The sequence below is a fragment of the Meriones unguiculatus genome, chromosome 1 (assembly GCF_030254825.1).
Source record: "Meriones unguiculatus strain TT.TT164.6M chromosome 1, Bangor_MerUng_6.1, whole genome shotgun sequence".
Lineage (NCBI taxonomy): Eukaryota > Metazoa > Chordata > Mammalia > Rodentia > Muridae > Meriones > Meriones unguiculatus.
In genome coordinates this window covers 4,802,693-4,830,666 of record NC_083349.1, presented here as the reverse complement: position 1 = coordinate 4,830,666, position 27,974 = coordinate 4,802,693, and the positions used below count along the sequence as shown (strand labels likewise).

The window sequence follows — 27,974 nt, the reverse complement described above, 5'->3', positions numbered from 1 at the left end:
CACGGGGCGGGGCCTGCCCTCTAGAAGGTGTGCGGTCCCGGTCCGGTTCTCCCCTCTTCCTCCGTAGGCCCGCCCCTTCCCATTGGTTCCACTTAAACCTATGCTTGAGAAGCTATTGGCTGCGCTCCCGGCAGCGCCCCTCGCTGCATGCCCTGGTGCCCACTCCTTTACCTATCTTTTGGCCCTGCTGCCTGTAATCTTTGTGGTCTACGCCTCATTCCCTTTCCTCCACAAGCTGTAAACCTTTGCCCCTTTCCCCAAGGCTTCGCGTGGACTGTCCTCCTGGGCCTCTGACACGGAATCTCTATTCCAGCCCACCCGCATCCCGTGTCCAGCAGTGTCCTTCCCCTAATAGGTGTCTTAGTTCCCGTCCTCCATGCCACCAGCCGGCTCCTGGCGCTCTAAATGCTCGTTTTCGGTGTCCCACTTTGCCATCCAGTCACCTCGTCTTCCTCCGCACTACTGAAGGTGTTTCCTAGCCCCTAGAGACCCCGCCCACCCGCCTATGTCTCTTCCCATCCATGCGCAACCCTCTTCTTCCAGGTCCAGCCCCTTCTAACGAAGTCCAAGTCTGCAACCTCCAGGGTCTGGCGGTGTTCACCTGCCATCTCAGCTATTCGGGAGGCTGAGGCAGGAGGACAGCAAACCTCAGGCCTCTCTGGACTCCATGGCTTGTTACAGCCTCTGCCTTCCCTAGCTTTCATCCAGAAATTCCCAGGCCTCTCCTTCCATCTCTTACCACTACGTCCCAGTATCTTCCCCGTTGCCTGTCTCCTGTTCTTATTTATTTATTCGAATTCCATCTCCACCTCCAGTTCCCGTGCACCCCAGGTGAGACCCTCCTCCTTACTGTCCTGGCCCAATAAGGACTGTTAATGATTTCTTGGGTCCTGCCTGCCAGGGCTTAGGCGAGTGACCATTTGATTTCTTTTTGCTAGCTTCTCCTACTGTGGTTCCTAAAAAAAAAAAAAAAAGAAAGAAAGAAAGAAAGAAAAGAAAAGAAAAGAAAGAAAAGCTATCAAGTAGCTCAGGCTGGCCTCGATCTCACTTTGCAGCATGACCTTGAACTCCTGATCCCCCGGCCTCCACCGCACCTGGCTCTTCCTCATACCTTGCTCCGAGGTCTCCATTTTCGCCGTGCTGCTGAGTTAGGCATTTTTAGGGTCCCCTTGACGCCCCGCCCTCTTCTAAGTAGGATCCAATCCCCGAGCTTGCTGAGCAACCTCGCCTCCCCTAGCTAGGCTTGGTCAGAGTCCGCCTGGCCATGGCCCCGCCCATCCCCTCAGCCCAATCAGCTCCCGTCCTCCCTCCACCTACCCAATCATACCCTCCCCCTCCATTCATCTTCTCCTCCGGTCCAATCACGTTGGCCCTCCCTCCCGGGCCCCGCCCCCGAGGCCCTGCCCCCCCCCCTCGCCCCGCCTCCCTGTCCAATGCTCAGTTCACTGTGCGTCTGGTCGCTCCGCGGGCGCCAGTGGGCCGGCGAGCAGCAGCCGCAGCCGGTGCCAGCGCCGCAGCCGCCGAGTCCTCGCCGCCGCCGCCGCCACCACAGCAGTGCGCGCAGCCCGGCCCCGCCGCGTCCCCGGCGGGTGCCCCGCTTTCCCGCGGGCCCGGGGGCCGGCGCGCCGAGCCATGCCCCGGGCTGCCGGCGGTGGCCATGGGGCGGCACGGCGGCGGCGGCGGCGACAGCGGTAAGATCGTGATCAACGTGGGCGGCGTGCGCCATGAGACGTACCGCTCCACGCTGCGCACCCTGCCGGGGACCCGGCTGGCCGGGCTGACCGAGCCCGAGGCGGCCGCGCGCTTCGACTACGACCCGGGCACGGACGAGTTCTTCTTCGACCGCCACCCGGGTGTCTTCGCCTACGTGCTCAACTACTACCGCACGGGCAAGCTGCACTGCCCGGCCGATGTGTGCGGGCCGCTCTTCGAGGAGGAGCTGGGCTTCTGGGGCATCGACGAGACGGACGTGGAGGCCTGCTGCTGGATGACCTACCGCCAGCACCGCGACGCCGAGGAGGCTTTGGATTCCTTCGAGGCCCCCGATTCCTCGGGCGCTGCCAACTCCGCCAACGCCGGGGGCGCCCACGATGCGGGCCTTGACGACGAGGCGGGAGCAGGAGGCGGCGGCCTGGACGGGGCCGGCGGCGAACTCAAGCGTCTGTGCTTCCAGGACGCGGGCGGAGGCGCCGGGGGACCTACCGGGGGCGCGGGCGGCGCGGGCGGCACGTGGTGGCGGCGCTGGCAGCCTCGCGTGTGGGCGCTTTTCGAGGACCCCTACTCGTCGCGAGCCGCCAGGGTGAGCGCGCTCTCCGAGCACTTCTAACTATGCCGACCCCATCCCGAGGCCCCTATTCCGCCCCCTCAGGACTCCCTAACCCGGGCCCCCAGTCCTCTGGAAGTCCTTCCTCCCTGCGGCGGGAGTGCCCTGCGCCCCTGCGAAAACACCCCTCCTCTCCAGGCCACCCCTTTGGTTCTGCAAAGACACCGGGGCTTTCCAAACCCCAGCCCTGCTGCTCCAGGTCATAGATGCCGGGGAAAGGCTCCCTAACCGGAAATCTCCTGGACTTTCCTGACCAGCCCACCTTGCCCACACACCGTCTGAGACCCTTGGCAGGCCCCTAGAACGTCCTCGGCTTCTCAAATTCTCCTCTCCGTCCCTTGGACACCTCGAAGCCACTTATTCCAGGTCCCCGACGTCCCAGGCCTTAGGAACACTCCCCATCTCTCCCTCTTTGGGGCCCTCCCATGTTCTCCCTAGACCCAACTTCTAGATCTCTCTCTCTCTCTCTCTCTCTGTACCTAACTTCGGGCCTCCTGGTTGTGGGTGATCTGCTCATACCTCCCAGAGTTCTAAGAGATTCCTTCCCCCCCCCCGAGTCCTCAGGGTCTTACTGAACCTCCAAACTACTGGTTCTAGTCAGGACAGTTTCTCCACAACCTCACCGCAACGCTGAGTGTGGTGGGGGTCGGTTCTTCCTAACTCCCCTCTCATTCCCCCTTCACCTTCTTCACCAACCCCCTTCGAGGGCCTTCCCCCATAGAACTCGGACTCCACTGAAGTGGGTCCCACCCCCGTCTCTCCAGAAGGGCCCCCTTGTCACACTTCTCTCTGGCACCAGTGTTGCCTCTGACCCTGACCGTCGGCAGCACATCCCTCCCCTCCAGCTGCCTCTGGGACTCCTTTTCTTCCATTCCTCCCTCCACGGTTACTTTCTCATTCTGCCAAGGGACTTTCAGAAGTTTGTGTCACCTCAAATCGAAACCTTGCTCCTGCTACCCACCCCCAAGTCATCGCCAAGAAACTTCTCAAAGTGGCTTCAATTCCCACCCCACCGTGCCTTGGGAGAGCTCAGCCTCAGAGCTCTCCTCTCCCAGCCACCTCCTCCTCACCCCTTCCCGAGCTCCCCCATCACCACTCCTCTGTTGGCCTCCTCTGATGTGCTCCCAGAACCCTCTCCTCTCTTAGAAACCTCAGATTCCCTCAAAGATCTCTCCTGGAACGGTTTGTAAGCCTCTGTAACTTCCCAGGCCTTCCGGAGACCCTCTTGATAGCTCTTAGCTTTTTCCTCTCCCTAAACTTCCTCCGGGCCGGGAGCCCCTGAAGGGAGGGTGTGGGAGGAACTAGGGGTTAAGTTTAGGAAAAGAGGGAGCAGTAGCAAAAGTGGATAAGGGAGAGCCATTCTCTGCCCGCCCCCGCCCCCTACCGTGCAGCGTCCTGGGCCAGGAAGGACGCGGAGCCGCAGTGCCGCATTCGTGCCGCGGGGGGAGGGGGAACAGTCCAGGGGAGGGGGGAATGGCGGGGGGGGGGACCGGAGGCTTCGCATAAAGTTTAGTTCCTGCTGAATTGGCGACATTTGGGGTTGAGTTGGGGGGAAGGGAAAAGGAAGAGGGGAAGGAGGGACATGGCCCCAGATGCACCTTCGGGCCTCTGAGCATCTCCTTCCCCGCTGGGCGGCCTGGGGCGTCCTTCCTTCCTTTGACCCCATTCAAGGGTGCTGAGGTTGAGATATAGAGTTTTTGGGTGATGCTGCGAAAGTCACTCATTTATTTATTGCACATATTCTTTTAAATTATTTGAAGATCTGCTGTTGCGGTACTTTCCAATCTCCAGGTGGACCTTCTTGCAAGTTGGGAGCGCAAAGCATGCCCTAGCTCAGGGTCCAGCCTTTCCAGCCCCGCTATTTCTTCTTCCAGAGCCTTGGTACCCTTCCCTGCCTCCTGTTTCAGAGCCTCTCCAAGGGAAACCAACCCTGCGCCTGGGCACTGCAGCGGCTGCCCACCCTTCCTCGGGCCCCTGGGAGGGAAGGGGTTACGCAAGTTATAGGCCAATTGGCCGCGAGCCACGAAGCCAAAACCATAGGCATTGTGGCAGCCCGCCGGCTCGCGGTGCCTCAGCCTGGAAGGAGTTAAGGCAATCGGGGCACTGCGGCTGCGCACTGCGGGTGCGCGCGCGCTGGGGGTGGGGTGGGGTGAGCTGTCCGTGGTGCTGGCCTCCGCGCGCCCTCCTCCGAGCCGGGTCGGCCCGCCTCCACTGCAGTGCTGCAGCCTGCGGAGTTGGGGGGAAGGGGGACGGGGAGGCGCCGGGCATGCGCTCTGCAGCGTCCTCTGGCCTTTTCTCCACTGCTGAGAAGCTAAGTTGGTGATCTATCCTACTGACCACTCTTTCAGCCTACCCTAAGGCCCAGGGCCTACTTACCCCATTTATTGAACTCTGGACCACACTCTAGGTCCCTGAATTTGCCTCTTCAGAACACAACCCCTCCCTATCCACAAGGCTTCCATTTCCTCTTCCCTCTCCTTAGCCTTAACCCAGTGAGGCCTTCCCTCTTCAGCTTCCCCACATTCCCGAACGGCCCCCAGGTCTCTTCAGCGGAATACTGACATTGTGGTCCTTAGATCCTAGCCACCCTGACCCCCTCATCCTTGCCCCCAACTAACTGATCCACCGTACCCTAGTAACAGCTCAGCTCTCGCTGTGTTCCAGGCACTCAGCCAAGCACTGTATTTGGAAGCAAGCCCTCTGTACACTCACCAAATCTTCATAACAATTCCATTAAAAAACAAAATTCAGATTCAGAAAGCTTAACCCTTGCTCCAGTGTGACAAATTCAAACCCAGGCTTTTGAGCTGGGCAGGTCTGTCAGCCCAGCTACTCAGGGGGCTGAGGCAGGGGAGTTGAAGTTTGAAGCTGGCCTGGTTAAATTAGAGACCCTGCCTCAAAATAAAAGTTAGAGGGAGGGGTGGGGTGCCGCTCGGGGGCAGAGGGCTTGTCTAGCTTGCATAAGGCTGTATGGGCTGCATCCTCAGCGCCACAGAAGTAAAAGCCTGTGTCCCCCCTGCCCTCTCCCTTCCCCAGCTCCAGGCTGAATCCCAAACCTCTGACACACGGGTAGTGTGGTAGTCCCTCTCATTCCCATCCTCAAGTGGCACATTTGAATCCTTCTGGGGACCCCTCATCTGGAACCCAGAAAATGCTTTTCCCTGGGTCCACTGTGGCAAACTCCTGCCCCGAGCCTGCGTTCCCTCCCCAGAAACGGGGGAACCGTTAAGTGGGAACAGAGGTTCTCATGGGATCTGGGTCCTGAGGTGGGGAATGGGAGACCACTAGAAGGTTCTTTAGATTCCAGTGATGCAAACGTGTTGGTCACCGCTACTCTCTCTCCCGTCCTCCTGCAGTATGTGGCCTTCGCCTCCCTATTCTTCATCCTCATCTCCATCACCACCTTCTGCCTGGAAACACACGAGGGCTTCATCCACATCAGCAACAAGACGGTGACGCAAGCCTCCCCAATCCCTGGGGCTCCCCCAGAGAACATCACCAATGTGGAGGTGGAGACAGAACCTTTTCTGACCTATGTGGAAGGCGTGTGTGTGGTCTGGTTCACCTTTGAGTTTCTCATGCGTGTCACCTTCTGCCCAGATAAGGTGGAGTTCCTCAAAAGCAGCCTGAACATCATCGACTGTGTGGCCATCTTACCCTTTTACCTGGAGGTGGGCCTATCAGGTCTCAGCTCCAAAGCCGCCAAGGATGTGCTGGGCTTCCTGCGTGTCGTCCGCTTTGTTCGTATCCTTCGTATCTTCAAGCTGACACGTCACTTTGTGGGGCTGCGTGTGCTGGGCCACACGCTCCGCGCCAGCACCAACGAGTTCTTGTTACTCATTATCTTCCTGGCTCTGGGGGTCCTCATCTTTGCCACCATGATCTACTATGCTGAGCGCATCGGTGCCGACCCTGATGACATCCTGGGCTCCAACCACACCTACTTCAAGAACATCCCCATCGGCTTCTGGTGGGCTGTGGTCACTATGACCACCCTGGGCTACGGAGACATGTATCCCAAGACGTGGTCTGGGATGCTAGTTGGGGCGCTGTGTGCCCTGGCTGGCGTGCTGACCATTGCCATGCCCGTGCCCGTCATTGTCAACAACTTCGGCATGTACTATTCACTGGCTATGGCCAAGCAGAAATTGCCAAAGAAGAAAAACAAACATATCCCCAGGCCCCCGCAGCCTGGCTCACCCAACTACTGCAAGCCCGACCCCCCACCTCCACCCCCGCCACACCCCCACCACGGCAGTGGTGGCATCAGCCCCCCACCGCCCATCACCCCTCCTTCCATGGGGATGAATGTGGCCGGGGCCTACCCACCTGGACCCCACACGCACCCTGGGCTGCTCAGGGGTGGTGCTGGGGGACTGGGCATCATGGGATTGCCTCCTCTGCCAGCCCCTGGTGAGCCCTGCCCACTGGCTCAAGAAGAGGTGATTGAAACCAACAGGGCAGGTGAGGCTGGGGCCAGGACTGGAGGTGTAGGGAGACCAGGGCGGGGAGGTGGCAGAACTGGAAGGGATGCAGGTTCAGGCAGAGGTGGAAGGCAATGGAGCAGACAGAAAGGAACAGAGACAGGAGGAGCCACAGGGACAGGATTCCATGTGCGAGAGAGTTTTGGAATGTGGAATTCAGCAAGGCTGCTCTGAGAGGCCTCAGTCAGAGGCAGCGTAGTGAAGGTGTCCAGAGAAAGAGACTCAGAAACCCAGAGGTGGTGGTGCACGCCTCCCATCCCTTGGTGGTACTTGGTACCCTCCATACTTGGGAGGTAGAGGTAGGAGGATCAGGAGTTCAAGCCTAGCCTGAGCTGCAAGTCAAAAGTCATGGGGGAGAAAATAGAAAGAGAGAAAGTGGCCAGCAGGTAGAGGGGCTTGGTGACACGCCCCTATAATGTCAACATGGGGGAGGCCAAGGCAGGAGGGTCAACACGTGTTTGAGGCTATCCTGGGCTACATACATATAGAAACCATGTCTCAGGGAAACAAACAAAAAAAGGTTTTGGATGGCTCCCTAGACCATTAGTCCACTCCAGTTCTTAGGGACAGTTTCCTAAGAAAGAACTCCTATTTCTATTTGAGAAGGCAAGGGAAGAGAAGGAGAGCGAGAAAGGAGAAAAAGGAGTGAGAGCCAGGCGTGGTGATGCATGCCTGTAATCCCAGGACTTAGGAGAAAGAGGCAGTTTAAGGTCAGTCTGAGCTGCATGAGACCTTGTTCCGAAAAGAGTGGGACTCCGTGTAAAACATGGGGAGTCTCACGTGACTCCTGGGAAGGCTAGGGCCAGGCCCGGGCAGCACTACAGTGCGTGACTGTGGCATAGTCCTGAGAGCCAGACCACAGTCGCTCTGTGCAGGTACCAGTCACTCAAGAAGAGAAGGAGACCATTTGAGTCAGGCCATCAGCAGGATAGAGTGCTCAGGACCCACCTACAGGGAGGCAAAAGGGAGAAACCCAAAAGGGCCAAACAGAGGGCAGGGTGCAGGGCTGCCAGGCAGGGTCTGCAGAGGGTAGCATGAGAAACTAGAGATTTCCAGAGAGTTCTCGCTGAGACAAGAGGCAGCCAGATCTACTTGAGCACACCTGCAATCCCAACATTTGGGAAGCTGAGGCTAAAGGATTGTGAGTTCAAAGCCAGCCTGGATTATAGAGTGAGACTATCTCAAAAGAAAAAAAAAATTTTTTTTCTTTAAATAAGGAGACAGGCCAGGAAAAGGAGGGAGGAGAGGAGAAAGCTGGTGGTTGTGCCGGATTTCAAGTGTCGTGTCTGTCCTGGGGGACTCTGTTTTTCGCAGGCAGTGACTTGGGTGTCCTGGAGGAAGGAGGTGAGCAACCCCCCACTGGGCCTTAAGTAGGTCAAGAAAATGAGCTAGTCTGCCTGGCCCCCCATCTTGTTCCCTTAGCCACTGACCCAGTTTCCCATCCATTAAAAATAGCTCAAGTCAGAGCCTAGGGGACCCCCACCTCACCCTCCCTCACCTGTCACCTTCCCAGCCCTTCCCCATCCTGCCCTTTGCAGCACCCCACACTTGTCCCTAAGCAGCCGCTTCAAAACCCGTGACACACTGCCTGTCCCCTGCCCACACTCAGCATCTTAACGATGGTTGTGCCCAACACCCACCCTTTGTTTTTTTGGGGGGATGGCGGGGTGCAGAAATCTCACTGTGCAACCCAAGCTGGCTTCAAACTCAGAATCCTCCTGCCTCAGCCTCCTGAGTGATGGAATGACAAACATATGCTACCAAGCCTGGTCCACAGTAGCCCCAGCCACCCTCCTAGTCTCCTGTTCTGGACATTCAAACACTCACATGAGACCCAACTGCCAATTTCTTGGCCTCACTTCTGCGCCTTAGCCAATCACTGTCCACACCCTCAGTCCCATTTGCCTTCCCCACCTCTCAGCACTTTTCACCAGCAACCTTGTACCCCATTTCCCTAGGATCATTCTTGAACCTCCATCTCTCCGGTGCTCTTCACTGTCACCTTCTCCCTTCAGTTTTTGTCCTCTGTCTATGACCTCTCACCTTGCAGTAGACCCCCGTCCCAATGGGGACCCCGCGGCAGCTGCACTGGCCCATGAGGACTGCCCCGCCATTGACCAGCCAGCCATGTCTCCGGAAGATAAGAGCCCCATCACTCCTGGAAGCCGGGGTCGCTACAGCCGGGACCGAGCCTGCTTCCTTGTCACTGACTATGCCCCTTCCCCTGATGGCTCCATCCGAAAAGGTGAGGTGCCCTCTAGGGCCTCCCCAGAGACCCTTCCTCTCTCCCCAGCCCAGGGGAGGGAGAGGAGGGGATGGGGGAGGTGCCGGGCTCCCCTCCATTCTCCTTATCAGCCCCAAACTGCCTTTTCCCCCATCCTCCCTCATCCTGAGCCCCAAGTTTCCTCACCTGTCTTTATTTCATCTCCATCTCCCCCACCCGCCCTGACTGTCTGGCCTCTTCCCTCATCCCAGCCACTGGTGCTCCCCCACTGCTCCCCCCATGCTGGCGTAAGCCAGCCCCCCCAAGCTTCTTGCCCGACCTCAACGCCAACGCAGCAGCCTGGATACCCCCCTAGTGGACGAGTCCCCTTCCCCCCAGGGTAAGTAGTTCCCCACCACAGCCCCTCCTGACTCCCCTTCCTTCTACACCTCTGCCTAACCTCTGAGAACATGCTTTCCCACTGACTGAGACCCTCACCCATGGTAAACAGCCACACCCAGTCCCTGACACTGACCCCCACCGTCACCCCAGGATGCGCCTGGTCCTCACTAACACCCCAGAACTAACCCAACTCTGACCTCTGACCTGCTCACCCTCATCCCCCTCCCCTGGTGTGCCCTCCCCTGTCTGCACCCCCTCTGGGAATTGTTTACGTAGTCACCAATGTGGGTTATGTACCTGATGCTCCTGAGTGCAGGGTGGAGTCAGGCAGGCTCCCTGATCTAGAGCTAGGCTCCACCTAAGCAGACGCACTTCCCTGCGGGCTTTCTGGCAGCCAAGCAGAAAACAGACATATCAGAGGAGAGACGGGGGCACAAGAACTAGGAAAGCAGGGCCATGCGAGGGGCCAGGAGATGGGATGAATGGAGCAGATCATGAGTCTGGAAGGAGCTGGGATGAAATCTAGGCACAAGAGGATAGAGACCTAGCTGGGACCAGGTCTCAGAGACGAAAGGAAAAGATGAAGAGTCAGAGGTCAAGGGTCAGCCAAGGATAGGAGAAGCCAGGCATGGTGGTCGTCACAGCACTTGGATACTGGGGTAGAGGGGTTGTGAGATTGAAGCTAGCCAGGACTGGAAAATGAGACCCTGCCACCCTAAATTTCATGTTGTTTTAGCCACTGCACGCTGGGGTGGTTTGTTTCACCATAAAGAGGTAGCTGCTACATTGCCCCACCATGAGGAGGAAAGAACCTTTCTGGCAGCTCAGGTCCTCTTTGAGCTACGCCCAGACGGGGCCTGTTCTCTGCATGTGGACAGTACTGTGATTGTGGGGAGGCACCACCACAGCCAACTTTGGGAAACCTCTCTGAGAAAATGACATGAGACCTGAAAGGGTGAAAAGGCTCAGTCACGCAGAAGAAAAGCATGACTGCAAAGGCTCAGAGTGCTGAAAGGACTCTTTAAAAAAAAAAAAAAAAGAAAGAAAGAAAGAAAAAGAAGGGACTAGGTTTGTACCTTGGCCTTAGAGCCCCTGCCTAGAACCCCAGGGGAGGGGTGCGGCTCAGTGGTAGAGCATCTGCTTAGCATTTCCTGAGTTCTACTTCCCATACTGTAGAAAAAGAAGAAAGGATGGGATGCCTGAACCAGGGAAAGAGGACAGAGAGCTTCCGGGTAGAAGGCTCGGTGCTGGGTAGGGTAATTGATGGGAAGTTGCTGTCTGATCTACTTCTAGAAACACCACAGCACCTTCTTTAGGAATTCAAACACAGCTATATCCCAGCACTTGAGGAGGCAGAGGCAGGCTTATTGCTGTGAGTTCAAGGCCAGCCTGGTCTACAAAGTGAGTCCAGGACAGCCAAGGCTACACAGAGAAACCCTGTCTCAAAAAACAAAACAAAACAAACAAGAAGAAATTCAAATACATGAAGAATCGATCCCTGCTCTCAGCCCAAGGCAATGCTATGTTGAGAAGTCTCAGGAAAGGCCTAATGAACTGCCATGTTCCACAGAGTTCCCAGGGAAGCAGACAGCCCGGAGGACCCCTGTGCCTCTCCCTTCCATGTCCCTCTTACACCCTCTCCCATCACCTTCCATGTCCATCTCATCACTCCTTCCCTCCTTCCCATCTCACCCCCCCTCGCTTGAACCTAGACCTCTACCCCTCACCCCTAGGTTGAGGGATTGCTGGGGGGGGTGGAGGGTAAAATGGAGTGTGTGGGGAAGGCCGGGGATCCCAATTGGGTGGACAAGGCCCTTGCTTTTCTTGCATATGATACCAAAATCCATTCATTTTTGAACTCAAATGATGGCTGGAGCTGATGGGGCTGACTGAATTTTCTGCCCCAGTGTTGTCCAGTCCTGTCCTCTACCCCCTCTGACCCAATATCTTCCCTCTTTCCTGGCCTGTCCCACTCATGCCTGACCTCTTGATTCACATACCCAAACCCATTCCTCCCACCCTCCGCCCCCCCCTTCCCCAGCCACCCAGGAAGCTCCTGCCATATTTGATGTCTCTGGCTGCCCCCATTTCACCGCTCCCATCACCCCCGGAAAACACCAGAGAGGAGGAAGACATCCCGGCGTTTCTCCGTCCCCCCAACAGTGAGCCTGTGTTGGGGAGCCCCCATCTGCCTCCCATCCCCCATCCTTGACTCTCTGTATTTCTGTCCCCAGCTCTTGTCACCGCCTGAGACCTCGAGAGACCCTCGGGTTCCCCCTGTCCCTTCCCCCCAGGTTAGCAACTGGGAATGGTGGGAGGGAGTGTCCCAGAGACACTGGGCTTCTGGTCCCCACCCCTAGGCACTCTCCTGCTGTCAGAGTACCACCTCCCAGCCGGTGAAGCTTAGAAAAACCATCCCAGTCCCTGGTGCTAGCAGAGACAAAAACAAAGCCAGAAACCCACCCACCCACCCTGGTTCTGACGCGGGGTCCCTTGAGCTGTGTGACCTTACCGCTTAATTCCTGTCACCAGCAGATCCCAACTGATTTTCTAATCCTCCACCTCAGCCCATGGCCTGGACTCTTTAAAAATGTCCATGATGAATGTAATGACTCAAGCCTCTCAGTCCATGGCTACCTACCTACTGAATGTGAAGTCAGCCTGGGCTAAATAGTGAGTTTGAGGCCAGCTTGGGCTATATAGTGAGGTTGAGTCTAGCCTAAGCTATATAGAATGTTAGTCTAGGCCAGCCTGAGCTATATACTGAGATTGAGGTCAGTCTGGGCTACACAGTGAGCTCTTATCACAAGGTCCCAAGAAATTCCCTCCCCACTTCCTGCACCAGGCCCCAGCTCCCCCCTGCGCAGCCCTCTCCACCAGCTGCCTTCACCCCAGCCCCTGCCGCCCACCATCCCACCTCGCCAACTGCTGCCTTTGGGCCTCAGACCATGGGTCCTTGGAGAGGGGGAGGAGGGGGCGGGCGGGCCTCTCCACTGGGCATGCTGGGTGGGGAGGCTCCATGGGCACCAGCCGCCTCCTAACCCTGTCTCTCCTCTTCCCTGTGTCTGCACCTTTCTTGTGGATACTGACTGACTCTCCGATCTCTTCACCTCTCTCTCCATCTCCTTGGCCCCCCCGTCCCACCTATCTCCTCGTCTCTCCGCATCTCTGGCCTCTCCATCTCTCTCTGTGCCTGTGTCCTTGTTTTTGGGCTCTCTGTCGCATCGTCACTCCGGCTCCCATCCCCACGCCTGTCCCACCCTTGTCTCTGCTCCTTCCCCAGGTTACGAGAAGTCCCGCAGCCTGAGCAGCATTGTGGGCCTGAGTGGGGTGTCCCTGCGTCTCGCGCCCCTCGCCACGCCCCCTGGCTCACCCCGGGCCACGCGCCGAGCTCCCCCGACCCTCCCCTCCATCCTCTAGTGCTTCCCTAACCCCTGTGGGAGGACTGGGGGTGATGGGAAGGTCGAAAGGAGTTGGGAGTGGGGGAAAGGGTTCTTTTTTTTTTAAGTTATTAATATGCAAAAGAGAAGGTGATGCCAGCAGACGCCCCCGGGGCCTCTCACTCCCCACATACTAGAGCCCCCACGATAGAGGGGGCGGGGCTGGAGCCTGTCCCCCCCAACCCCTCCCCTCTTTCAAAAAAAAAAAAGAAAAAGCAAACCTCAGGTCTCCATGAGCCATAGGACACCCTTCCCATCGACCCCTGTAAATAACTAAAAGCTGATTCCATCTTGGGGCACCCACTCCAGTTTGCATGCCTCCCCGACCCCTCTTCAGCAATAAGCCGCCAGGAGCTGCCTGCAGAGTTGGAGGGGAGGCCGCTGGGAGCTTCTGGGGTAGGAGCTGACATTTTAGGGGTCTTCCTGATCACCCTCCAAAAGGGCGACCCACACATCACTAATCGATTCAGGAAAAAAAAAAAATACAAAAACAAAAAAAAACACAAACCTCTAGGAACAAGTAGGGAAAGGACGGCTGGTTAATCAGCCGCAGCCTTGAGGCGCTCAGCTGGGGGTGGGGGCTCTGCCAGCTGCTCCCGGGCTTGGAGGACGCCAGCTGGTGCATTCCACCCACGCCCGCCTCCGGGGATCTGCTCCCTCTATTCTGCATGGACTTGGCCCTCCAGGCCCAGAACCCTCCACCCCACCCCGTCCCCACTGTATCCCAGGACGTGAGACGAGCACCCTAGACTTACACGGGTTTAGACCCTGGCACCCTGCACTCCCATGCCCCGTGCACTCCGGCGCCCCACCCTCCCCACTTCCATCACTCCATTTATCCTTCCCTGGCCTGGACTGCGCCGCCATGTTCTTCCCTCCTTCCCTTGCACTCCGGCTCACTTTCAGTCTTTTGGGGTCCTGACAGTCCTCGTGACCCTGCCATTGCCTGGACACCCCCATCTCCTCACGCCTCCCCGCACCCTAGACGGCCCCAACCTCCTGACATCACATTCCCCTGTCCCCAGGCGCCTCTGACTCAAGACCTTCCCAGATGGGGTCGGTCTGATTCCAGGGAGCTCCCACCAACTCCAGCATCGCCGTCTAGGCAGCCCCCTCCTCAAGCACTTTAACCCGCGCCCCCTATGGTGCCAAAACACATTTCTTCCCGGCCACCAGAGTTTGCCAGAGCGTGGGACTTCGTTCCCTCTTAGTGTGCCCAAGTTTGCAGAGTGCACGGGTGTTTTAGACTTGTGTGCTCGTCGCAGGCTCGCTCTGGGCTGGTGCGTCCCGGCAGCGCAGCAGTGGGGTGTCGCCACTGAAGGCAAATCAAGGATGGGATGGGACCCGATGCTAAAGCGCTTGCCTAATCTGCTAGAGTCGCAGGGTTCAATCTCCGGCAACCCCTCTTACCCACGTGGTGGGGAGAGGACACGCCTTCCTCGGCTAGGATCTCAGCCTGCCCTTCCCAGCATTCCTTGCCCACCACGTGCCACGTTCGCGGGTGGATAACTTTCTCAAATCCCGTCTTGGCTCCAAGATGCTACCTCCCCCAAGCCCAGAGACCACACCGGTCCCAGAATCCTTAGCGAACTCCCCCTTTGGAGCTCGGTGGTCCGCAGAATTAGCAATCCCTTGTTCCCACAGCCTCAGGGAAACCTCCCGCTGTCACCGGAGTGTCGGTGGAGGTGTCCTTGGGCCCAATTCTTGATGCAACGATTCCTATGCAAGGGGCATTGAGTCCCCCCTCCCCCCGCCGCCTTCCCTCGGGACCTTAAACCCTGGTGAGACAGGGGTTGAGGGGTGGGGTGGGATCTGGTAGGGGCAAGGCAAAGGGCTAGGGGACTCCAGACACCAGGGTATGGAGTGAGGACTCCTAATATTGCCAAAGGGTTCAACTTATTTAAACAGCCCCTATTATCCCCACCCCGTCCCTCAAAGAGACGAGTGGGGCGGGGAAAGGCGATAAGAGTCCTTCTGAAGGGTACTAACCACTCCCACTGTCTCCCCCTGCTCTCCACTTCCCCACACATACCCAGCTTTTTAGTTAAGCTTTTGAAAAAGCTGCCATCATTGTAAACCTCTACAAAACGTGATTTTCGCCCCTTTCCACATCTCCCAATTTACCAAACAGTGTGGGATTCGGGGAGGGAGAGCCAGGTCTGGCCTCCCTTTTCCCCACGGCCGCCAGGGTGCCTGCAACTGCACGCATGCGCTGCATGACGCGCCCCCCCACACACACAAGCATGCGTCGCGCACCCCTCCTGCGCTGGGGAGGGAAGCACGGACTTGGGGCTGGGGGCGGGGCGATGGGGAGGAACGATTGGTAGAGGGGAAGGGGGTCTTCCTGAGCTCAACGGCTCCCCTCCTTCCTCACACACTCACAGCAATAAGTATATCTACTCCTAGACAGCGGACGGGCCTGGCCTGGCCTGGCGCGGGAGGGGCTGGCCAAGGGGCGCTCTCAGGGATGGGGGCGGGTCCTGAGTCTGGGGGAGGGGAGGTCTGCAACTCTGGTGCTAATGGCGGGTCTTTCTGGCCCACCCGCAGGCAGGGAGGGAGGAGTCGGCAGGCTCCTCCCCCAAGCCTCCCCCACGCCCACCCAGGGTGCATGAACCACCCACGCAGAAGCTGCCGCATGTCAACCCTCCCCCCCAAAAGAAACAGTGTCATGCCCCTCCCCACCCTCCCTCCCACTCCCCTGCCCAATAAATGATTCCTTTTCATTTAGAAGTGGCTTTTCTGATTTAGGTTTGGGGTGCACAGAGGGAAATTAAAATGTGGGCTAGATGGTGCTGGCCTGCCAGCCCTCTCAAGAGGTTAAGGCAAGGCGGGGGGGGGAAAACAGAAAAAAAAAAAGTAAAGGGCGGTGGGAAGAGTGTTTCCCAGAATACCCCAGTGAGAGGCTGGGGTCCTGGCTCAGCAGCTGCGAGGCTGCCTAGCCTCGGGCAAGCTCTGGGTTCATGCTCCAGCACGACAAAAAGCCAACAAAAGTGGCAGAGGTAGCTAGGGAGCTGGTTCAGTCGATTAAGTGCCAGCATGACTTCAGTCCCAAACCCAGGTGAAAGCTGAGCGTGGCAGAGTGCGCCTGTAATCAAAGCACCGAGGAAGTGGACATGTGAATCCCAACTTAGGCAACTGGAGATGGGTTCCAGCTACAGGCCCTGTCTGGAAAAAAAATCGTGTAGAAATCTGGAGAGATGGCTCAGCCATTAAGAGCTCTTGCTGGTCTTGCAGAGGACTGAGTCCTGTTCTCATCGCTCAGTAACTCCAGCTCTAGGGGACCTGATCTTTTGGCCTCCTTGGGTACTGCCTTGGTTTCCTTGGTGGCAAACATGAACAGCCCTCTTAAGGAGAGCGCTGAGCTTGGGGACTTGAGCCCTAGGACACAGGGAGGGTGTCCTGTGTATGCAAAGGTGGATGCCTTCCCTTGTGGATTACCAACCCTGAAGCCAGACTGTGGGGTTTAGAACCTGGTTAGGTCTTTCTGTGTGTCCTGAGACTAGTAGCTCAGCCTGTCTGAGCTTATTTCTACCACTCTGAAAGGGCTAGAAAGATGTACCTTACTCTCTTGGCAACGCTCAACGACGCTGAGGAGACAATGGTTTGCCTAGCGTAGAGTGGGTCATCTATACTTTCTATTGTACTGTAAACACCTGGTCATTAGGGAGGATCCCACCTATTACGGAAGCTGAGTAAGCCCCTCGCGCTCTGGTCCCCAGTTAGGAACACAGCCATGGTGAAGGGTCCAGCCAGTTTATTTCTTCGGCGCCTGGAGGGACCTGAGCACTGACCTCTGAGAACACAGACCCTCCCCCCATAAAAGAAGGCAGTACACTGGGAGGGGACGGAGATGCCCTGCCTGCCCTCTGCAGGGAAGAGGGCTGCTCAAGGCAGGAGCAGGTCCCTGCTATCCATTCTCATTCCGTCCCCCTGACAAGAATGACCGTCCTGGCCTCCCTCCCGCCTGGCTCCTTGGTTTGGGGCCTTGATTCGAAGTCCCCAGTGGGCAAGGGTCTTGGGGTCTCAGTAGGATTCATCAATGCCAGAGGGCTTCGTCATTTCAAAGTGCAAACCGGGAGGGTCACTGGGACAGGCTCTGTCCTTGGAACTTCTAGAACACACTGGGTCACTGGGGTGTGGCAGGGGGCGGAGCCTCAGGCTCCTGGGGTGGTGCAGACCCAGGCTCTGCCCCCTCAGCCTCCTCTTCGTCAGAAGCCACGCCCTCCTCCAGCCTGAACACCTGGCGCACGGTGCGCGTGGTGAAGGTGAGCGGGCCACGCCTGTGGGAGGAGAACGCTCAAGTGAGACAGATAGGGCCAAGGATGCAGACAGAGATGAGAACACAGACGCAGAAAGAGGAAAGATGGGTACAGGAAAAGCTGCGACCAAACGGGGGTAAACGGGCCAACAGGAGCAGAGGGCACCCGAGCAAGACTGAAAAGTGCAGGAGGACAGGGAGGCCGCAGCCTCCTCCCCACCCCAGAGCCCCTTCCCCATGCTGGCCACGCAGGCCAGGTCCTGCTCTCCTCTCCCGGGTGGTACCAGCATGTGGATGGCTTACCGGAGCCTGTTCCTCAGCGTGGTCACCTCCCGGTTCATGGATTCCGCCGACTCTGTGACGTCCTCCAGCTCCCGCTGCAGCCGCCTCCTGCCAGCCTGTGCCCGGGAGGCTTCTTCCTCTGCCTCCTCCAGCTGCCTCTTAAGCTGCTTCAGCCGGAGGTTGCTTTTCTCCAGCTGAGGGGAGGGGGACCGTGTCATTCCTACGGTGTCCTCCAGAGCCCATTGCCGCATGCTCTGCACTCCTCACACTGGCCTCTACTCTGCCTCAGCCTCTCCTTTGCAAGGCCGGGTCATCTTGGGCTGCAGCGGCTGTGGTGGCCTACTGAGACCTTCACAATCATGGTAACAAAATACGCAGAAGACAGCTGGGTGTTGGGCAACAGTGAAGGGGTGGTCAGCAGTCCTACGATGAGCAGAGAAAGCAAGCCTTCCCTGTGAGATCTCCTGCCACACCACACCCCTATCCTGTGGCCTGTGGCCTTTGGGACGCAAGATCATATAGGAAGCAGGTGGGAACTGAGAGGCGTGGGCCTCTGGAGCTACAGTGTTTATGAGCCATTATTCATGCTGGGATGTGTTGTCTTTTATTTGTTTGGGTTGTTTGTTTTGTTTTTTGTTTGTTTGGGTTTGTTTTGTTTTTTGTTTGGGTTTTTGTTTGTTTTGTTTTTATTTTTCTTGTTGGTTTTGTTTTTGTTTTGCTGAGTCCCCCAAGTTCCTGTAAGTGACCCCAATAAACTCACTGGCTCGCCACACTAGCCTGGTGGAATTGGTTCCTTTGCCTGTCATGGCCCTGTCTGGTATAAACATGCTGCTCCTTGGAATCGTGTGACAGCACCAGAGGGGCTGGCACAGTCAGAGCCGCCCCATGCCCGTCACCGCACTCCTTCAGCTCCCCAGGACTGCTGGGCACGGGGCTACCCTAACATCGTCTTCCTCACGTCCACACCTCTGATGAATTCAGTGACCATACCTTACACCCTGATCTCCCCAGACACCACCACGTCTCTCCCGGGTAACATAAGTCATGTGACTGCATTCGTCTCCTGTCGCACAGGCTGGCCTTGACTCAGTGTGTAGCTAAAGATGACCAGCTTCCACTGGGCCTGCTTCATCTCCCAGATGCAGGGCTGGGAGTGGAAACCAGGGTCTTTCTGCATGTCAGGTAGCACTTCACCACCTGAGCCACACCCCCAGCCCTCACTTCATTACTTTTTTTTGGGGGGGAGGGTGACTTTTTCAAGCCAGGTTTGTTTTTTTTTTGTGTGTATATTTGTGTGTGTGTGTGTGTGTGTGTGTGTGTGTGTAGCCTTGGCTGTCCTGAAACTCACTCTATAGACCAGGCTGGCCTTGAACTCATAGATCCACCTGCCCATGCCTCCCAAGCACTCCCACCACAGCCCAACTTGACCTCGTTTCTTAGATTCCTCTCCCTAGCTATACCGACTCATTCTGCTCACTTCTTTTCCTCAGGGCATTTGAACCTCACCCTCTTTCCTTCTGGCTGTACCTCCCATCAGGTCTTCATTCAAAAGCCACTTCCTTGGCCCTTCCCAACACCCAGTCTGGACAAGGCTCTCCATTCCTGTGTCATTCTTCTCTTTTGCAGCCCTCACTAGAGTCCGGCCTTATCTTTGTATAACACCTTTCCTGGACTGGTAATGTGAGCATGTGAGGGCCAGGGCTTTCGGACCCACTAATGCCTAGCAACGTGCCTGGCACAAAGGCTATGCTCGATAATCATGTGGAATTAATGGCAAACAAGGCAGAGCTGCAGAGCTGGGCTTTTAAGGACACAGAGATTCTGCTTGGGCTCTGTCACCTACAGACTACAGGATGTTTTCCGTCCTTGCTGCTGGTTTGAGAAAGGGTCTCTCACCATAGCTCGGGTTGTCCTGAAACTCGGCAATCCTGCCTCGGCTTCCACCAGAGCTTGACCCACTGAGCCCCCTGCCAGGCCAGGGCAGCTGTTTTATTCTCTGGCTTTGATCCCACTGGCCACTGTTTGTGGTGATGTCGTCTCTCACCTGGTCCCGGAGCTGGTCAGCCACCCTGCGTTCTTCGTCCACCTGAAGAACCACCTCCTTCAGCCGCTTCTCAGCTCTGCGCACCAGCTTGCCAGAGAGGATGCGCTCTCTAAAGAGGAGAAAAAGGGGGTGGCTCAGGAAGCTCTGTGTCACCGCGGCATTGTGGACGGTTCTCCCACCCTCCGGTCTCTTCCCTCTTTCCTACCAGGATTCCAGCTGCCTTCCACACAGCCAGACCTGGCACCAGGACCCCTTCTGCAGGACAGCTAATTCTCTTAAAAATGTCTCCTGTGATGCTGATGGTTTTGAAACAGGGTCTCTGGAGACCAGGGTGGCCCCAAACTTACTATGTAGCCAAGGATGACCTTGAACTCCTGATCCTCCTGCCTCTGCTTCCCAAGTGGGATGACCAGTATGCACCATCATGCCCAGTTTATGCAGTGTTGGGATAAAGCCTGGGCCTCTACCCCAGCTGCAGCCCCAACCTGTCTCTGGATGCAGAGCGATTCACATGCCCTCCAGCCTGAGGTGCAAGTGCTGAACTGGAAATCAGGCATGCCCGACAGACAAGCCTGTCTGATCTGTTTTTCTATACATAAGGATCACGGGCGTCACACCTGTTTCAATGGCAGGGGATGCTGCTGCACTGGAAATTCCTCATGTGCTGGGCTCAGTGATGAGGTGAATTAGCACAGCACTTCCTGACAGGTGTTGTGGGAGGTTTGTTGACAGGAAACAGCTTCTATTGCCATTGCTTCCTGCTTTCTTTCTTCGTGTATTTATATTTCTGTGTGTGTGTGTTCATGTGCATGCCATGCCATGTGCTGGGAAGGTCAGAGGACAACCTGTAGTTGAGTCTCCCCTTCTGTCACGTGGGTCTTGGGGATTGTATTCAGAACCAGGTGGCAAGCCCGCTGAGCCACTCTACCAGTCTTTTATAAAAAAATGTTAATCTTTTGGTTGATTGTTGGGGGCACAAACGTCCTTGTGACCACAGAACAATAGGGAAACCAGAAATGTTAAACTCAGAAATACTTGTTTTCTCTTCCAGACAGCTGAAAGTGGACTGTGTTAACTTCCTGGTGAGCCTTTTGCTGTCCGAGGTGGTAGGCCTCCCCTTTTGCCACAGAGGCAGACCTTACCCAAATCCTCCGTAACGCTTACCCCAGACTCTCCCTCCCTACCCTATTCTCTTGAGATCCTAGTTGAGCCCATCTTTAGGGAAGATGTCACATGGACGTAACGGCCTGCTGACCTCTGTGCTGTCAGTCAGAGACCACTCTAGATTCTAGGCCTTTCAGCTCTAGAGCCCACGCCACGGTCACACGGACTTTGTAAGGAAGTTTCTGCGTAGTCACACCATTAGCTTTATTGTGCACCTGGCTGGTTGCTGCCTGGAAACACTTCCCCAAACTGGACTGTTTTAAATCAGCTGACAACGAACTGCCTGGCCTCAGACTCCCAGACTCTGATCCAGGCTGACGACGTCAATCTGAACCAGGTTTTCACCCTCATCTCTTTGCATGGTTTACTCCCATTTCGACACCTTCAGAACCTCAGCTGATGGTTTCTTTTGTTTGATGGTTAGTTTTGTTTGTATGGAGGGTTTTTTTTTGTTGTTGTTTGTTTTTGTCTTGCTTTGTTTTGTTTCATGGGACAGGATCTCACTGTGTAGCCTTGACCTGAAACTCTCTATGTAGATCAGGCTAGCCTCCAGCTCACAGAGATGCACCCACCTTTGCCTCTGAGTGCTGTGCTCAAAGGCATGAAGCACAATGCCTGGCTTGGTGGTTACTTTCAATTAACTTGACACAACCTCCAATCACCTGGAAAGAGTGTGTCGATAAAGGTCTGTCTGTGTCAGGCCGGACTGTGGGCATGTCTGAAGAGGACTGTACACCAGGCTGGGCTGTGGGCGTGTCTGAGGGGATGTCCGTGTCAGGCCGGACTGTAAGCATGTCTGAAGAGGACTGTACACCAGGCTGGGCTGTGGGCGTGTCTGAGGGGGATGTCTGTGTCAGGCTGGGCTGTGGGCGTGTCTGAGGGGATGTCTGTGTCAGGCTGGGCTGTGGGCGTGTCTGGGGGGGATTGTCTTGACTGTTAATTGATGTGGGAAGACCCAGCTTGCAGGTAGTAGCATTTTTCCTGGGTTTGGGTCCCGAATTGTGTAAATGAGAAGCTGAGCTGAGCACAGGCATGCTCTGGACTATGTATATGACCAGATGCTTCAGGTTCCTGCTACCTTGACTTCCCCCAAATAATAAACTATAATCTGGGATTGCAAGCTGAATAAACCCATTTTCGCTTAAGCTGATTTTGTTGAGGTGTTTGTCACAGCAACAGAAGTAAAACTAGGAGTGTGTGTGTGTGTGTGTGTGTGGTCAGGGGACAAGCTCAGGTGTCAGTCCCCATTTCCCACCTTGTTTGAGGCAGGGTCTCAGTTCACTGCTGTGCACAAGGTTAACTGGCCAATGAACTTCCAAGAATTCTCCTGTCTCTCCCTCCTGTCTTGCTGTAGGAGTGCTGGATTACAGACACATGCTACCATGTCCAGCTTTTCTGTGGGTGCTGGGATTTCAAGCTCACTTTACAGAAAGCATTTTACCCACTGAGCACACCTTTCTAGCCTGGCTTCTTGGCTCTAAACACGAGTATGTGTGGACACGGCACTATATAAAAGTGCAGCCATTTTGTGACCACCAGGGAAATACGCAGACACTGACCCAAAGCATCTTTTTATATAGGAAAACGACATTCCTTTCTGAGATGGTTTGATGGGGTGGGGGTGAGTTCTCACTCCTTCTTGTTCTCACACCCTCGGCCTGTGACTCCAGCTGCATCCATGTGGCTGTGGACTTAAGCTATCACAGGACTTGTTCCACTTATAGCTAAAGCGGCACAGTGCTAGCTCCAAGCCTCCAGAAGCCAGCGACAGTGTCCCCTATTCTGGGGCACATAGCTTGGCCATTCAGGCCATCCTGGGCTAGCCTGCTGAAGGATGAGAAGCCACACGGAACACAACCAAGTTAGTCTAGTTGTTCTAGGCAAGGCCTTACATGTCCTCAAGCCTGACTAAGCAAACCCACGTAAGCCAGCCCTCCTATCAACAAAGCTGCAGCAGGCTGGCCAGTCAAGTCCAGCACAAAAGAACTTGCCAGCCAGGGCCAAATTCAAAAGCAACAATAAACTACTTTTACAGTCACTAAGTTTTAGGGAGTTTGGTTACACAGCAATAGCTAGCTGCGGATACTACTGTATACACTGTACTCTCTAGAGTTACATAGTCACTCTCCTGTAGTTACTTCCAGGCCAGAGTACCCTCCCTTCTCACCTGGTCTCCTGCTCTAGCTGCTCCTCTGCCTGGGCCAGCTTAGACTCAAGAGCAGCGATCAGCATCTTCTGCCGAGCTCGGGATCCTGCGTCCTCTTCACCTAGGCGAGCCCGCAGTTCCTGAATCTGCCGCTCCAGCTGCTGCCTTCCGCTCTCAGCCTTGGCTGAAAAACTGCGTTCAGCAGACAGCTCTGTAGTAAGAGACTCTACCTGCAGCAGGAAAGGAGGCGGGACATTGTGATGAAGCCTCAGAAGGAAGCTGGTGGCCACGCTAGGTACCTCCTGGGATGGGCTGAGCCCATGGCTGTTACATGCACAGCACAGAGCCTTAGTGGTACTAAGCTCTCAACAAGAGCACTTCAACAAGCCCAGGAGAACCAATCCTCAGCAAATAGCACCTTTTACTTTTTAGTGAGCAAGAATGTTTTAAATTTATTTAAAAGTACTCAAAATTATTTAAATCTACTTAAATTCAGTTTTAATATTTTTGTTTGAAATAGGGTCTCATGTTGATTGGGTTGACCTAAAACTCAATGTAACTGAAGAGGACTGAGAACTCTGATCTTCCTGCCTCCACCTCCCAAATGCTGGGATGACAGGCATGCACCGCCACAGCCAGGTTCAGCTTTGCTATTTTAGTGAGTCTCAGAGATGGTCACAAACTTGTTTAAATGCTCTAAATTCGTGGTTGCAAACTGCGCTATTTCTGGCCCTTCACACTCTCCTCGGCACCAGGGTCACCTGAGGAGCCTGTGAGAAGAAGGCAGTCTCTGTCCTCTCCCACCACAGAGTCTGAGCCCCGGCAGCAGAGACCTGTGGGGTGGTCTGAGGAAAGAGGCCTTTCCATTCATAGCGGCTGGCAGATGTGTAGAATGGGCCCTGGTCCTAATAATAGCGCTTCGCCCTCAGCCTGGAAGTCACAGAACAGCAGACACTCAGCCCAGGCTGATTAAAGCTTTTCACGTCTCGCCTCGTGGGGCACACTCGTGAGCCCAGCAGCCCTCCATTAGCCCTTAAATTTTTAATTGTAAATGAAAATAGGTATCAGGAGCTGGCTAGGACTCAGTTGGCAGAGGGCTTGCCTAGCATACCAGGAGCCCTGGTGTCCCAGGACAGCCTAAGCCGGGTTTGGTGGCACAAGCCTGCCATCACAGGTAGGGGAATCAGAAGCACAAGATCACCCTCAGGCTACACAAAGAATCTCTGAAGCTGGGAGTGATGGAGCCATGCCAGTAATCACAGCACTCAGAGAGGCAGAGGCAGGGGGATCACTGTGACTTCGAGGCCAGTGTGAGGCTATTGGTGGGGGCTGACCAGCAACGCCCTGTACTTCTACCTGCAGAGTTTTCCCTCCTGACTGGGTTTACGATGATAAACAAGCTTTCCTGTTAATAACGTGTGAAGCAATCCAGTCACAGGACAGTGTTTGTTCTTTACAGCCCTGGCTGGCCTCGAACCTGTGACAGTGCCCCTGTCTTAGCTCTGGAAAGTACCGAGATTGCAGCTGTGAGCTGCCACACCTTGATAGCTCACTTAATTACGATTGCAAGCCTGTCTGAGAGTTGCTCAGAATTACAGATGAATCGGTAAGTCGTGCCTTCCTGACTTATGAATTCCTCTTCATCCTTCAAAATTACCAAATGCCCTCTGTTCAGCTGGTTGAGTAAGAGTCAACTAAAGGCTGAGGTGGGGTGGGGCGGTGGCGGGCAGGGGGCGCCAGCTGAGCCCACCTGTAGCAGCAGCTTCCGGTAATGGTCCTTGAGCAGCTCAGAGTTGCTCTGTTCTTCCTCCAGCTCCTCCTCCAGCTGCCCCAGACGTCCCTCCAGCTGCCGTTTTTCCTCCAGAATGGCTGTCCTGGAAGAAGGGAGGGCATCGCTTCAGTGGGCAGGCCTCTAGGAGGGGCATGCCCGGCCCGCGGCACCAGGTCACTCACTTGCTAAGGTTGCCACTGGCCACCTCCTCTGCCATCTCATCTCTGTCCTGCTGGGCCTGTCTCCGGGCCCGGTCTGAGGCAGCCAGTTCCTATACGGACCAGTCAAGGGCGGAGGGGTGAGGGGTTAGGACACTGGCATCAACTCTTCTCTGCCTTCACGGGAGGATTTTTCTCAGCGCTAACCGCCAGTGCTCCTTTACTCCCCTCTGCTGAGCTGTGTCCCCCGCAGCCGTGCTCCTCCTCCACGCCTCTCATTCCTAGGCCTCCTCCTAGCAGGCCACAAGCTCTCCCTCCTATCCCCTGTCCCATCAGCCTCCTAGTCCTGACTTCCTGGCTCCTGTCCGTATTAAATCTTTCCAGAACTGACCCTGCCTGGTTGCTCCCACGCTGGCTCCCAACAGCCCCCAAAACAAGATTCCCGCAGAAGGCACAGGGAGCCACTTCCGAAGTCTCTCCTCCCAAGGCCCCGCCCATTCCCCCCGAACATCCCGTTAAGCCACGCCCACGCCGAGACCTCCCACTAGGCACCGCCCACACCAGTCTCACCTCCTGCAGCCTCAGCACCTCTGCTTCCAGCCCCTTGAGCCTTTTCTCGCTTTCTTTGTTAAGGGTAAAGATCTCCTCCCGGGAGCTGCGCGTCTCCTCCACCTCTCGCCACAGCTCCTTCATCTGGGCCTGTGTAGGTGCAGGCTTAGTTGAGCTGCTTCCAGAACCCCCACCCTGGAGGCTGCTCATTGCAGACAAGCTTTGGCCAGGGCAAGCAAGGCAGCAGAGCCTGTGTGCCCTGGGCCAACTCCACCTCTTCCCTAAGCCTTAGTTAACTTCTTAAAGTGACAGACGATTTAGCCGGTGGCTATGTGGCCATAGCCTGGGAGGGCGAGGAGAGGCCAACACAAGTTTCTTTCGCCCAAGGGGATGCCAGTGAGGAAGAAGATGGGCTGCAGTGGTCAAACAGTCATTATTACTATCACATGCCTGATGAGGGGGTTAAACAAGAGATCCTGTCTCTGGGTGCTTGAAGTGGCCCTTTTGATGGCTGCCCTATAGGAATATACCACAGGCATCTGTCATTTAAATTATCCTAGTATGGGCTCGGGGTGTGTGGCTCAATGATAGAGCCGCAGCCTAAGATCCTCCAGTGAGGGGCTGCGAGTGTGGCTTGGTGGTAAAGGCCCTTCTTGGAGTCCCCCAGAGAGCATGATTCAAGGCCCTAGGTTCCATCCTCAGCGGCACGAAATTTATTACCTAATTACATAATGAACTAAAATTTCAAAGTCCAGCATCTAAAATGAATGAAGTGCAAAGAAAAAAAAAAAAGACATATCAGAGGCCTGCTTTTGAGAGGCTGCTAGGGAATCCAGCTTCTGCTGGTGGTGACGGCGAGAGGGACAAACCTCGACCCTGGGTACCTGGTCCCCCCACCCAGGACCCCTCCTTACCTGCATCTTTTTCAGCTGCTTCACTGCCTCTTCCTTGCCCTGCCCGGCAGCAGATGTCTGGGCCTTCAGCTCCTCCAGTTCAGACTCCAGCTTCTTGCGGGCAGCCATAGCCAGTGCCCTCTGCTTCCGTTCCTCATCGCGCTCCACCTCGGCATCTCTCAGCTAGGGTGGGTGGGTAGCAGAGGTCATGGCACCCAGATTCCCTCCAAGTACCTGTTCCTCTGTGGCTCATCCTACCTTGCCCTTTTTGGTCCCTACACCCTTCCGGCCTGCCCTGTACCTATTTCCTTTGGAATGAAGCATTCCCTCCTGGAGGGAAATGGGGAGGCTTAGGAAAATCACAGGAACACATGAAACAAAAGACACTCTAAGATTCACAAGCTCCCCTCCCTGAGGCCACACAGCAGTAAGTACTGGCTGAGGGAGAGGAGGCTCTTCATGGAGTTGTTGGCAACATGGGCAGCCCAGATTCACCCTCGCTGCTGTAGAAGTCCTAAGGCTCCTAGGGAAAAGTCTAGGGACACCTGCACATCGCTTAGGCTGAGAGTGAGGGGCAAAAGGCAGGTGCCACCACACGGCACTCGGTGGATGGTGTCTGTCTGGAACGCTAATGTGCCTGCCACACATGTATGTGCCTGCCTCCTGGCAGCGCAGGAAGACGGCTGTCCGTCCAGGTGGAGCTGGACAACAAGAGGACCCCGACCTCAGCGGAAATGCTCACAGAGGGGACCTCCCTTTCTTCACAAGTTCACCAGGGTGGGCCACACAGTACCTGCTTGGCCAGCTGCCTCCGCCTCTCCTCACCAGCATCGTCTCGGCCCTGCAGGTCTCGCTCGTGCTGAGCCTTCAGTGCCTGCACCGTGACCTCCAGACGCAGCTTGGCATCCTCTGTGGCAGTCAGCTCGTCCTCCAGTTCTGTCACCTGTGTCCGAAGGTCACTGGCGGCCTGCTCGGCCGCCCTGCGGGCTCTCTCCAGCTCGTGCACCTGGTGGGAAGGGGAGCGAGTCTGAGGCCCGGGCCAGGATTACCACGGTGTCTTGAACAGAGCGGAGGAGGCTATGATGGAGAGTGGGGTGGCAGCTGGCAGAGGGGCCTAATCGAGTTCATTCCCTCCTTCACACTGTTTCCTGAGCACCAGGTGCTCAGATCATTCTAAATTGTCTGAAAACCTGTATGTGATGGTTAATTGTTATTTTGATTTTTGGTTTTGGTTTGGTTTGGGTTTTCAAGACAGGTTTTTTGTTTTTGTTTTTAATATCCTGTCTAATATCCTGGGACCCACTTGGTAGACCAGGCTGGCCTCAAACTCAGAGCTCTGTCTGCCTTGGTTTTAACTGTTAACATGATACAAACTAGAACCACTTGGGAAGGAAGCCTCAGACTGTCTAGTCAGGGCTGTCTAAATCAAGTTGGGCTGTGAGAAATGTCTTAATTGTGTTAGTGATGGGGAAGGACGTCATCCACGGTGGGCGGCCCCACGTCCTAGGCCTGGACTGTCTTGAAAGGGTGCATACATTCATTTTCTGCTGTTGACTGTGAGTGTGACCAGCGGCTTCTCACACTCCTGCCTTGACACCCTCCAATGGCGGATTAGAACTTGGAATTGTAAGCCGAGTAAATCCCTTTTCCCCTCACACTGCTCTTGCTGGGGTGTCACAGCGGCAGCAGATTCAGAGCCACCTGTATGCGTGACGCAGGTAGGAACCCCTAATCCAAAAGTTTCAAATTTAAAATGAAAACCACATTGTAAAAAAGATTTATTCGTTATGGATATAAGAGCTCTATTTGCATGGCAGAGAGCATCAGGCAGAAAAGGGCATCAGATCTCACTATAGA

General features: G+C 55.7%; 2 protein-coding genes across 7 annotated transcripts in view; one reads left to right on the top strand and one right to left on the bottom strand.

Moving 5' to 3' along the window:
- Positions 1 to 1,433: 1,433 nt before the first annotated feature.
- On the top strand, positions 1,434 to 15,582 carry Kcnc3 (potassium voltage-gated channel subfamily C member 3). Its single transcript, XM_021633938.2, is given in 9 exon segments — positions 1,434 to 1,521; positions 1,524 to 2,299; positions 5,680 to 6,787; positions 8,122 to 8,151; positions 8,861 to 9,052; positions 9,283 to 9,302; positions 9,304 to 9,410; positions 11,647 to 11,706; positions 12,696 to 15,582. Coding segments are annotated over 9 exon segments (2,529 nt in total). The 3' UTR covers positions 12,844 to 15,582.
- A 1,007-nt stretch (positions 15,583 to 16,589) lies between these two features.
- Myh14 (myosin heavy chain 14) overlaps positions 16,590 to 27,974 on the bottom strand; it is a 57,234-nt gene continuing 45,849 nt past the window's right edge. For all 6 annotated transcript variants that reach the window (XM_060379843.1, XM_021633898.2, XM_060379815.1 and 3 more), the window contains 9 exons: positions 26,911 to 27,123; positions 26,139 to 26,300; positions 25,246 to 25,374; positions 24,700 to 24,788; positions 24,497 to 24,620; positions 22,768 to 22,976; positions 19,437 to 19,545; positions 17,414 to 17,586; positions 16,590 to 17,132 (listed from right to left, as the gene is read on the bottom strand). In XM_060379843.1, the coding sequence (XP_060235826.1) occupies positions 16,979 to 17,132; positions 17,414 to 17,586; positions 19,437 to 19,545; positions 22,768 to 22,976; positions 24,497 to 24,620; positions 24,700 to 24,788; positions 25,246 to 25,374; positions 26,139 to 26,300; positions 26,911 to 27,123 (1,362 nt within the window). In that variant the 3' untranslated portion in view covers positions 16,590 to 16,978. The remainder of the gene's footprint in view (positions 17,133 to 17,413; positions 17,587 to 19,436; positions 19,546 to 22,767; positions 22,977 to 24,496; positions 24,621 to 24,699; positions 24,789 to 25,245; positions 25,375 to 26,138; positions 26,301 to 26,910; positions 27,124 to 27,974) is intronic.